Below are 12,551 nucleotides of genomic sequence, written 5' to 3'. Positions count from 1 at the left end.
ACATTACATAAAAAAGGTAACACAAAATAAAATTTGGCAAATAAGAAATCAATTGGCCACCAATTATATTCCCTAGTTCCAGATTACATAAAGAAAGTTCAAGAGATTCAATTTTATTCTCTACAAGGTGTTGAATTTAGTTAGAAGATTAAATTAGTATTCTTTCAACAATATGTGTAAGACATGAAAGAAGACTAAAACAAGAGAATAAATGAAGAAGAAGGTGAGAAAATAAGAAGAAAGGTGAAAAAATAAGGAAAAATGGTGAAAAAAAAAGAGGAAGAAAGGTGGATATAACTGAAATAAGGAGAATATTTATAAAAAAAATAAATTTGAAAGATCGTTAGGCTAATTAGCCATTATTTTCTGTCATGTGGGCCATTTTGATGGCTTTTTCAGCTATCATGCACTTCCAAGCGAGTATTTACACACGTTATGCTAGATCAGCAACGAGGGGTTTTTAATATGAAGGACAATATAGTTCAGGGGGTTTTGGGGATACCGAATAGTATAAGTAGAAAATTGTCAAAAATGTGATAGTTTAAGGGGGTTTTAGGGTATTAACCCTTAACTAAATTATAGCTACGCCCAACAATAAGCCTTCAAACAAGGGAGATTAAAAAATAGCTAGATTTACAAGTGGTCACTGAAAAATAGCAACAGTTTCAAAAGTAATCGAAATTTAGCCACTTTTCATGTAAAGATAAATTTGAACGAAAACATTGTTCAAAATCCGGAAAATATTCCAGCATAATATACTAGAATTCCAGTATAATATATTGGACTTCCAGTATAATATACCGGTCCAGCATACTATGCTGGAAGTTCATACACAGGTGCTCCAATCTCCAGTATATTATGCTGGAACTTTCCGCGTGTTGGAGTTCCATCATAATATGCTGGAAGTTCATACACATGTGCACCAATCTCCAGTACATTATGATGGAACTTTCTGTGTTGCAGCAAAATAGTGGCTATTTTCAATGACTTTGCAAACGCTGGCTATTTTTCAATTACCAGTCTAAAAACTGGCTAGCCTGTGCTATTTTTCTCCAAACAATAATTATTTCTAAAAGTTCCCATTTCTTAAAGGGTCTAATCTGTTGGAAACCCAGTGGGCTTCATCTTAACTGGGCTTTCTCTTTGACTCACAGTATTCCTTCTGGGTTATTGAGAAAAGGCCCAAGAAAAGAAAGAGAACACACCTTACATGGAAAAAGGGAAGAGGGGTTATGATATTTATGATATTTCCACAGTGAAAGCTTCAGGGTTTTACACAGCAAAGCAAAGAAGAAGAGAAAGATGGGGGCAGTGAGAAAAGGATGGTTGGGGCAAATGGGTTTCAACAAAGGTGGAGGAAACATCAATTGGTTCCCGGGGCACATGGCTGCAGCTACCCGTGCTATTCGCCAACGCCTCAAACTCTCTGACCTTGTCATTGAAGTCCGTGATGCCCGTGTATGTTAATTCAAGTACTATATTCTTTTGTTGATTATGTATAGTACATGTTTTGGTGAGTAATTTGCTGTTCTTGGTCCAATTATTTTTGTGTGTGTGTGTGTGTGTGTGCAGATACCATTGTCTTCGGCGAACGAAGACTTGCAGCCATTGCTTTCTGGAAAAAGGCGAGTCATTGCCCTCAATAAGCAAGATTTGGCTAACCGCAACCTCATGCATGTACCTATTTTTCTATCTCTCATCTTCTTGTATTACTAATTGTTAATTCCTTTTCAAAGTTTGAGTCTCTTTTAGGGAAAGAATATATTGATTATCCATTGTCTGTAAAATCTTGTTCCTTTTACCTTTCTGAAATGATTATGGTGGTTAAGTTAAATTGTCTTTATGAAGTCCAAAGACAGTGCAGCATTTGCTACTTAATTACTGAGGGTCTAGCAAGAATAAGTAGAACCTTAACAAACCATCCTAAAGTTGCATCTGTTGATCATGTATGTATTAACATATGCTTTCTGTTGGCGAATGCAATAGAAATTTTATTTTATCGTATGATATACTCTTGCTAGCACATGGCAAAGACAATGCAGTTACTTATCTCTTTGGCATTTTATGTTTTCTCTAACAATGCTCTAGTTGTACTAAGAATCTCAAAGCTGTGTAGTCTAAAGTATGCTAGCGTCTGTGATATTACTAGTTAGCTCTTTCAATGGTAGTGTCACTAACATTAAGTATTTCAACAGTCGCTATTAAAATGCAACTTATTTTGACATTATTTATTTTATCAACTTCGAAACTTTGGCTTATTTTAGGGAATACTTTTTGGGAATTATATGAACCTACAACTAGTTGGTGTTGGCTTTTCAAATTTTAGTTGGTGAAACTTCTGTTTTCATTCCATGCAGGGGTGGATTAGTTATTTCAATTCATGTAAACAAGAGTGTCTCCCAATAAATGCACACAGTAGAAGTTCTGTACAAAAGGTTAGTCATCCTTTTCTCCGTCCTCTGGTTATGCTGAAAACTCGTGATTCATAGCTTGGTATTGTACACATGTCAGTGATGCAATCATAGTTACTTTTTGAATCTTTCTCTTCATAATAATAGATTGCAAATTGCAATGCATAGATGAATTTTTCTCTTATTAGTATATCTAGAGAACTTTCTTAATCATGCTTTACATGCTAAATAGAAAATGAATCGGGATTGTCAAGCAGGATGTTCATAACCAAAAAGAATTATGACTCACCACGTGCGAGCGGTCTTCATTATAGTAGTTGTGTTAACATATATTCGTGCAACCGAAAAACCAAAATCTAAGCCCTTTAACCCCAAAAAGGTGCCTAGTACTGTTAAGATTAATTAGTGTTGGCATTGTTCATGAAGGATCGTTATGCAAAATTGTACCTTCTGTAAAATTACAGTAGAAGAAATTGAAAAGCTTTCTTCACCTACATGTTATCTGATGCGTTTTATTCTTGATTGCATTGCTTGATGGTGCTACTTCTTTTGTAAAAAGAATCTTAAAGTTCCCAATTGTAAAAAGTAGTCATGGGAAAGTACAAACTGAAACAACAAAAGTAAGAAGGAAAACTACAAAAAAGATAGGCAAAATCCTAATTAAAGAGTCTTAGTGGCTACTCCAGCAAATATATTTGCCTTGAGAACAAATGGATGCCAGTTTCTTGTGCCTGAAACTGTGCTGTTAAACAACATATGTGCATTCAAACATCTAGTTAGTTGGATCTTGGATCAAGGAATTTGAGAATTTTTTATAGGTTGGCAATATGCATCTCTTTTGAGAGTTTTAAATCCAAATCTCTATGATTCATATTCCAAAGCTTCTTGATCTGGTCGAGTTCAAACTGAAGGAGGTTATGACAAGGGAACCTACTCTCCTTGTCATGGTGTTGGGTGTTCCGAATGTTGGAAAATCAGCACTAATCAACTCCATCCATCAAATTGCATTATCCCGATTTCCAGGTGAGGCTTGTTTTTGTTGGCGATTCTTTTTGGGTGCTGTTATAGGAAACTGATAGTGGTTATGTTATCGAGTGTACTGTCTATTGATGGTTATGATCTTAGTGCAGGAGAAGAGGAAGAAGGCTAGAGTCGGGCCTTTGCCTGGTGTTACTCAAGATATTGCTGGATTCAAGGTTAGAAATATTCAACAACATAGAGGGTCAGATTTTGCTGTTGTTGCTTGTTCCGTGATGGCTAAAGTTGATTGCTCCCATGTTCTACAAACACGAGCTGGCTCGGACTCCACTGTTATATTAAAAAAAAAAAAAACGCGTTTGTGGGGGTACATTCGTATATTAGACACTAAAGTCACTAGTCTAGCAGGAAAACATGATTACCTTCTCTGAGATTCAGATTGCATTCATATGTATTAAGTATTGTTCTGTTGATTCCGTCTTTATTATTTATCTCTTTTCTAAAAGAAAGATTCAGTAGTGACTTTTAATCAACTGGAAGAAGTGGAAGACTAAATATGTGGTGACAAGAGTTAATTTATTTGAAAACTTCTTGTTAACTGTTGAACGCATAGCATTCTCGGTTTTCCTGAATGATCATTTGAATTTCCCATGTCTATATCCATACATCCATGAGCTCCCGGGACTTTACACAATATCATGATTATTTTAACTTAGCATCACTTTTTATCGGTTGCTGTTTTGTTGGTTATTCTTACTGATGCTAAAATGCTATTGCATACAGATTGCACATCGACCCAGCGTATATGTGCTGGACACTCCAGGAGTGTTGGTTCCAAGTATCCCAGATATAGAAACCGGGCTAAAGCTGGCTCTTGCAGGTATGTACCTATTTGAACTGTAGATTATAAAATTGTCCTCAAAGTTCTCTTATCCTACTGAGAATCTTGAATTTGTGATTATGTTTAGTATTTGAGGCCTGCAAATGGTCAATTCTGAAAAGACTAATCGCTTATGGCAAAGAGCTGGCCACTACATAGAGAGATCCATTTGCCTACCAGGAGCAATTTTCTCGGTTCTTGTGCCCTATGAGGGAGGCCATTTCCTAACAAATCATATTTTCGTATCTTGTAACTAATTTTGTTGCAGTACTTGATAGGCATGATTATTGTCCTTTCTAGCCTGCATAATCACCTCCCTTCCCACCATCTCTATAGCTCCAAAGCACAAGTAAAGGAAACAAATGATTACATGAAGTTAGTTTTTGGCGTTTACATTTCTCTGTCAGATACATTAGAAAAGCTCCAGTTAGGTTTACTGGTTTAGTTGGTCCATTTGCTTTCCTACGTTGATTAACCTGAAATTTTTCTTGTATCAATTCTGAAGTTATGTTACAACCCAAAAAAATTCCCTAAGTTCTATCACTTACATCAAATTGTATAAAATATAAATACATAAATTACGAACTAATATCGAGTTCAAGGTGGGAGAAACAGGTTTGCGATACAAAGTTCTACGGGTCACCAAATTGAAGCAGTATCCTTGACAATATTGTAGTAATTTATTCCGGTCTAATATTAATTGCAGTTCATATTTAATGTATAATGCTTATGCAGGGTCCGTGAAAGATTCTGTGGTGGGTGAAGAGCGAATTGCTCAGTACTTATTAGCAGTGTTAAACACTCGAGGAACTCCTCTTCATTGGAAGCACTTGGTTGGCAGGGACACTGAGGACCTTCACCTTGAGTTGGACAAGAAACTTGAATCTAAAATCAAAGATCTTCTGAATAAGAGCAAGAAGCCCATCAACAAATCTGATGTCTACCGTGTTCAGGTTAAAAATGATTTTATAATTTGGTTTTCTTAAGAACTCTACTGTATTTCCATACCTCGTAATGTGAAAAACAAACTCAATTAACTGTGCTGATTTGCCTAGTAAAAGCTTTTCGTTATCAATCTGCGTTGGTTGTGTTTTTATTTTTTGCTTATTTCTGGTTGCCATTGTTTTTACGTGGGTCCTTTCTGTGCACAGGATATGGTTAGTGAAGTCCAACGCACACTTTACATCACACACTCGGAGTTCAATGGTAGTTTAGAAGATGAAAATGACCTAGAAACTCTAATAGACCACCAGTTTGAAGCATTGCAGAAGGCTCTAAAGATACCTCATAAGGCTTCAGAGGCTCGGATAATGGTATCAAAGAAATTCCTTACGTTATTTAGAACAGGGAAACTAGGTTCTTTCATCCTGGACGATGTTCCTGATGCATCTGACTCTGTATCTTGAATCCTCGTTTTAAATCTATCATCTATAACTAAAAGCAAAAGTCTGTACCATAGTGTATTGTCAATTTTCTTGAGTACCAAAATTTTTTTGAGTAAAGTTTATGGATCTTGTAGTTGTTGTAGTGACATTTTCTTGGAAAATGACAGTTTCAGGTTCAATTTGTTGATCATAAATTTTGATGATAGTTATTTAATTAATGTAATGTGAAGCCGATAATTGTCTAATATGGTGATTGATTAATTAGTGATATCCAAAAATCAATAGAGATACACATGTCGTCTCATAATTAGTTGATCACGAAGAACTTGCATTGTATAGCATAAAGCAATAAATACACCAGGTCATGAGGGATTGAATTCATGCATTTTCAAACTTTCAGCTTTTCTTTAGCTCCTTCTGTACATGGTATGCGAATGATAAGATTGCTATGTAACTCATTTGGTCTGTTTTACTTAAGTGGGAGAAATTCAAAAATGACTAGATTTACAAGTGGTCGTTCAAAAATAGCCCAGTTTCAAAAGTAATCGAAATTTAGTCACTTTTCATGTAAAGATAAATTTGAGCGAAAACACTGTTCAAAATCCGGAAAATACGCCAGTATATTATGCTGGAGTTCCACCATAAGTATACTTGAACTCCAGCATATTATACTGGAGTTCCAGGATAAGTATGCTGGAACTCCAACATAATATGATGGAGTTCCAGCATAAGTACACTAGAACTCTAGCATAATATACTGGAGTTCCAGCAAAGTATACTGGTCCAGTATAATATGCTGGAAGTTCATACACAAGTGCTCGAATCTCCAATATATTATGCTGGAACTTTCCGTGTGTTGGAGTTCCAACATAATATACTGGAAGTTCATACACAGGTGCACTGAACTCCAGTATATTATGCCGGACCGGTCTCTGTTGCAGCAAAATAGTGGCTATTTTTTATTGACTTGGTAAACGCTGGCTATTTTTTAATGACCAGTCCGAAAACTAGTTAGACCGTGCTATTTTTACTACTAAAGTCGTATACTTTTCTTTTGGCTATTGGTTTAACTTTCAATAAAGCGCCATAGAGACATTTTCTTTTCTTTTCTTTTTCAACTTGTTCAAAGTGTTCTCTTCAACTAGGTCTGTGACAAGCTTTGTTTGGATGATTGTTACCTATGGTATTGTATCGTATTTTTATTTGACATACACTGTTTGTTTTGATTATTATTTAAATTTTATTGTATTGTATGTTTAACCAAAAAATAGGATTTTAGTCAAAATTAGAATTTAGAAGAATCGGGTTACTGATAATCGAAAAAGTAAATAAAGAAAGAAATTTTAGAGTAACCAAGTATGAAAGCTGGTAAATCAAAGTATATTCCAATAGTCACCTCCACCTACAATTGTTTGTTTCTTCCCTTTTGATAGCTCTTTTTGGGATACGAGCCTTACCTTTGTCATAATAATGCTATTATGGGCAAATGACTTTAAATGTTACGTTATGCAATCATATACATTAAATACATATTCTCTAACGTTTCCAATAATTAATACTCATTAAATGCTGTATCTGGGCTCCTTTTTGCTGTTAGATTCATTCCTTTGATTCTTCACTATCTTTGAGTTTCAAATGTCTTGAATAGGTACGAGCATTGAATTACTTGTATGACTGCTCGCACCCCCTCCATTTAATTTACTCGTATCTATTGTTGCTCGTATCTGTTAACCAACCTTATTTCTTTGACTGTTTGACCAGTCTATACGTCATGACACGTCACCATATACATAAATATAATTTTCCCCAATACAGATAGTCCCCCCACTTTTCATTTATTCATCAGTTTGAATATTTGGGAAGTGGAATTCATTTAAGGGAGAATTTTTGTCACCATTAATGCTTTGACAGAGTTTGACGCTTCACTTATTACTTTCATTTAATGCGCTAAACACGTGTCATCTTCTTATTGGTCATACAACTGTATAGCACTTTCTTAGGCTTTCTTTTCGGCTTCCCTGTCCACGAAGTGTCAGTTATCATTATTATGGACTTCCCATCACTATACTCTTTCCTTCTGACGGTCATTCATCGGTATAAATATAACTTCTATCTTTGTCTTCTACCATTTAAAGCGTATTGAACACTTTAATTTTTCAAAACTTTTATTCACTTCTTCTTCACTTCAATCTCCTTTGTCATGGCTTCTCCGAACCCTAACCCTAGAAGAACTCCTATTTTAGACAGCTTTCCCAATGCTCCCATTAGGCATAGAAGAGGTGGTGGTGGTAGATTCTGTAGTTTGGGATCTGTCCGTGGTGGTAGTTCACTCACACCTTCTTCTAGTTCTGACCCTTCTTCTAAAACTGGAGGTTCCCATTCTCAAAGGTTTTCTTCCAGAAACAAAGAATCCTCTGAACCCTTACGCGAACCTTTAGTGGAAGAAATAGTTCCAACGGACTTATCTTTTTACCATGACAGGGAATCTCTCAGAACTCAAGTCGCCTCTTTAAATCGAGTTGATACTTATCCTTCTCAAATTACTGACCCTTTAATCCCCATAGTTCGTAGAGATTGTCATTGGAGTGATGATTCCCTATCATCATTCCTAATCCAAATCAGAGAATCACCTCCTACATTATTGGATTTTCTTTTGTTTATACGTATCCCTTTACTTTAGGGTTTAAACCAGCCATTGATCCAGTTATTCTGGATTTTTGTCGCTTTTTTAATGTCAGCTTGGGTCAAATTGGCCCAATTGTTTGGAGGGCTGTTGTGAGCACGTGATTTTTCCCCTACATGAATTACTCCCATAAACTCAAAACAAATAGTTTCTTTCAGTGTTTGCAATTTTGTGTGTTTTCGTGGCATTTTCTGTTAATTGTTTGCATTTTTGGTTTGTGCATTTTAATTCATAAAAAATACAAAAATATCTTGCATTTTTGCATTTAGGATTAATTGGAAAATCAATTGTTTTATAAAAAGGAAAATCATAAAAATAGTTAACTTGCACTTTTGGTTTTAATTTTTAATTTTTGTGTTTTCTTTCAGTTAGTGTTCCTTTATTAATTATGGCAATTACTATTTGGGTTTAATTAGTGTTTTGATAGGTTAATTAGGTTTTAGGATTTAATCTAGATGTTAATTAAAAAAAAAGAGAAAAAAGGAAAAGGATTTTTGGGAAAAATTGGAAAGAAAAGGAATTGAAATAGAAAAGAAAAGAGTTGGGCCAGTCTTTCATTCTTCCACCCCAGGCCCAACGTTTATTCCCCTGATACCCGCCCCAATTCCATGCCCAAACCCGACCCATTCCTAATTAATTGATTAAACACAAGAAAAATGAACACGAGCCCTAAATCCCAAAGACCACGCGACTGTTCCTCTTCTCCAAATCAAATCCAGCCTCATTTCAGCCTAAATCCATGGCGAGTGATTCCACACCCTTAACCACGTGTTCCTACTTCTCTCCTCATCACCATTTGTAACGGTTTCTGACAGATTCCCTCTCCCTCACATGCTCTCTTCAATTTTTATTTCGGATTTTTCACCTTTTGGATGATATACAGAAAAATGGGGGGCGTTAGATTAGATTCACGTTAATCTAAGCCTTCCATTTGTCCCTCTCTCATCAGAAACGGGGGAAAAATTCGTTTTGGGGGAGAATTTTCGGTGTGTGGGAATTTCGTGGTGAGGAAGGCAGAAGTTTCGAGAATTGGGGAAGTCTATATAAGGTGAGTTTCTTTTCTTGTAGGGGGGACGGATTTTGGGAGAGAATTTTTCGGAAAGAAATTGAAAGCAGAAAGTCAGGGTTTAAACGTTTCTCTTTTCTTCTTTTGTTTCATTTTTGGTTTTGAGTCCGGTTTTAGTTTTTTTCAGAACAAGAGAAAGATATACATTCGAAAAACAATCATTGTCCTTTAAAAAAGATCTGTTTTCATTTTCGATTACTGTTCAGCAAAGAAAAAATCAAAAAATATATATTTCATTCCTTCTTTCTGGGATGAAGGCTGTTTGAAAATGATGCTCGACTGAGAGTTGATGGAGTTTTGTTGCTGTCCAAAGTTTTGATTTCTACTCGATTCTGTTTGCTATTCGGATTGATATTAGCTTCTGGATTTCGGTTGTAACTAGTGTTCGAGCAAAGTTAATCGGAAGTATTTATTGATTCCAGGTTCATTTCTTCTTCATTTATATTTTTTCTTTCGTGATTCTGTGTTGTGTGCCCATGTTCTTGTTGGCCCAAGATCAGTTGAAGTTTTGAAGAATGACAAACGAACTTAGTGAAGGACCAGGTTCATCTAAGGAGACACAGTTGTTATGGCCCATACACATGAGATGCACGTGAAGAAGATAAGTCCTTGAGATCAAGCAGCAATATCTTGATGAATATCTTCTGAACTGATCGAAAAAGATTGCATATAGGATAAGGAGTTGAAGTCTCCTTATGAAAAGAGAATTACATCCGGATCAAGAATATGGATTAGGAGTTAGAGTTGTTCTTGGACTCGAATTGTCAAAGGATCCACAATTCGAGTTCTTATCAAACTCTGATTACTAACTCTATAAATATAACGATTGTTCTCTTTTACAAGAGATTGCACATAAGCTGAAGTTAAGCCAAATTGAGAGCAAAAGAGCTAGGCGATTGTTGCAAGCAATTTGTGTGTGATACAAGTGTGCAAATCTGAAGCTACAAGAACTAAGTGTGAAGAACCAATTCCATTGTGTCTTTCATTATTTCTAGTTCAATTGTAGTAGGGGTTTTAACATTGTACCTTTCCAGCTTTCTTAGAAGCAATTGTATTAGGTGCATTGAGTATTCAAGTTAGAGTTAACTTGAAAGTGTCGCAACAGTTGAGGCTGTGTGCTACACTGGGATTAGAGTTAATCCTTAGGTTTACAAAGAGTTTTGTAAATGCAGTTTTTGGCTCAGTGATTTTAGTGGAGTTTGGGAAAATCCTACTGAGTAGTAGGTCGTGGTTTTTTCACCTTTTGAGCCAGGTGTTTTCCACGTAAAAATCTCTGTGCACTTTACTTTCAGTATTTATTATTCCGCAAACTGCTGTAGTTAGAACACTTAGAAGAACCAGGTTCTTCTAACGCGAAAATTAGGTACCACACAAATCACCCCCCCTCTTGTGTGGTATTGACGTTTATAACATCAGTTTTGTTATGTTTTTGGTCTAGACTGCCTGAAAGTCAGTGTTTGTTGTTTGGATTAAAGGCTGAGTTATGTTGGCCTTGATTCAGGTTTAATTCTGGTTTTTTGTGTTTATTCTATATTGGACGAGCGATTGTATGCACTGATATAATGGCTGCAGTTGTATGAATTCGTCCCACTCGTTTGTTAAATTTGAGCATTGAAACATATTCATGAAACCTTAGGGGTTGAAGCTTTCTTATTTGATCATTTCTGTTGGTGTTAACTGAAGTTTGAGCATTAAGTACTTGGTGTGCTTGGTTCATTTTTGAGTTAGTGAGTCGACATACATTCAGTTTCATCTCTAAGGACACAAGGGTTGAGTTTCATGTTTCCAGCAGCCAATGTGTCTATACTGTTTATGCTCCTGCACCTAAAATAAATGCTTGTTTGGTTCTATCTTCCTAAATCGTAAGCTTGAGTCAATTCCCGTTCGAGCTATAAGACTAAATCGTTCGTAGGAAGTTGGCAAGTCACCTTCTAAGAATGGCTATTGTAATTTTTGCAAGTTTCTGGTTGTGTATTAGTTTATGTGCTTTCACTTAAAATCCAGATTGCTTTTTTCCAAATACCCATGATGTTCTTTCAAAATATTTAATATGTTGGAATGTGGTGAATGCTATGTGAACGTGCCCAGAAGTGTAGTGAGAGTTTGAAATTTTTAGTTCAAATTAGTGTGTTTGTACAAAGGGCATTTTCGCCTGGTTCTGACTTATTAGATTGTTCAGCTTCAATTGGTTCCCATTTGAGCTATAGATCGAGATAGTATAGTGAGCAGGTGTGTCAATTTAAGGTGGTATGTTGTGGTTTCCTCAGAGTTCTTATTTTCGTCGTAATCAATTACCATTGTGTGAAATCCAGTTCTCATTCTGTTCGTTTTAATCCCTTCTAAAACTCAAGCATGTCAACTTATGAAACAGCCATCATTAATGACCATGAAAGAATGCTTGGATAGTTTAGCGCTTCAGCGATTTGTGTGACCATGTGGATAGTTTGAGTAGTACATGTTATCCAAAAGTTCTAGATAAAGTGAATTGATGCATCATTTATCATACGCTCACCTTGTCCAAAGATCCATGATATTGTTTCTACATATCTTAAAGTGCTAAACTGAGATGAATACTATGTGAATATGCTTGGATTAGTATGTCTGAAAGTTTATGATTTATATGGGGTAAGTCTGATCATGTAGTAAATTTGTTCTAGTCTTCCTCTTGGAGCTCAATTTGTTCTAGTGGACTAGTCCTTAATAACTAACAAACCTGTTTTGAGTTCGATGACATTTGGATCTGGTGAGTCATGTGACGATATTTAGGGATGGGTTAAAAGGGGATTTTTGAAAGGCCCTTATCATTTTGGATCTGCCATCTATTTCTTTTAACTGTTGTTTGCATTCCTACTTCAGCTTATGTGTTCTGGATGCTTATTTCCTTTGGTTGATCGATGCTTGTTTGGATGGCATTAGGTCGTGGGAGGTGGGGAAAGGTCGAAGCCCATTAGCAATTGTTTTATCTCCATGCTTTAGGTGTCGTGCTCGGTCTAATAAAAATGGAAAGTTTATAAGAGAATGAGCATGAAATTAATTTCTTTTTAATAGTATTTATTTTACTTCTATTACATTGTTCGCTAGGAGCATGCTTAGGCCGTTAATATCCATGAATATTCGTAGCTTGCTTTAGGTACGTCTTAAAATACTA

At 35.8% G+C, this 12,551-nt stretch overlaps 1 protein-coding gene across 2 annotated transcripts; it reads left to right on the top strand.

Annotated features, from left to right (window-relative positions):
* The first annotated feature begins 1,162 nt into the window (after positions 1-1,162).
* LOC109212615 (short integuments 2, mitochondrial-like) lies at positions 1,163-5,888 on the top strand. Of its 2 annotated transcripts, none has more exons than XM_019376270.1 (8): positions 1,163-1,458; positions 1,573-1,677; positions 2,358-2,435; positions 3,293-3,434; positions 3,537-3,607; positions 4,173-4,269; positions 5,005-5,222; positions 5,421-5,888. In XM_019376270.1, the coding sequence occupies exons 1-8, from the start codon at positions 1,303-1,305 to the stop codon at positions 5,673-5,675; spliced, it is 1,122 nt and encodes a 373-aa protein (XP_019231815.1). In that variant the 5' UTR covers positions 1,163-1,302; the 3' UTR covers positions 5,676-5,888. The 2 variants fall into 2 exon arrangements, with proteins under 2 accessions (XP_019231815.1, XP_019231816.1); XM_019376271.1 differs by having other exon boundaries at positions 1,240-1,458; positions 3,230-3,434.
* The last annotated feature ends 6,663 nt before the right edge of the window (positions 5,889-12,551 follow it).

This window comes from Nicotiana attenuata, unplaced genomic scaffold (genome assembly GCF_001879085.1).
Source record: "Nicotiana attenuata strain UT unplaced genomic scaffold, NIATTr2, whole genome shotgun sequence".
Lineage (NCBI taxonomy): Eukaryota > Viridiplantae > Streptophyta > Magnoliopsida > Solanales > Solanaceae > Nicotiana > Nicotiana attenuata.
The sequence above is the reverse complement of the archived record's forward strand: the minus strand, read 5'-3'. Positions and strand labels throughout refer to the sequence as shown.

Coding starts and splice junctions, on each gene's coding strand:
- LOC109212615 (XM_019376270.1), top strand. CDS start 1,303: ATGGGGGCAGTGAGAAAAGGATGGTTGGGGCAAATGGGTTTCAACAAA. Junction 2,436..3,292: donor GTAGAAGTTCTGTACAAAAG/GTTAGTCATCCT, acceptor CATATTCCAAAG/CTTCTTGATCTGGTCGAGTT. Junction 4,270..5,004: donor GCTAAAGCTGGCTCTTGCAG/GTATGTACCTAT, acceptor ATGCTTATGCAG/GGTCCGTGAAAGATTCTGTG.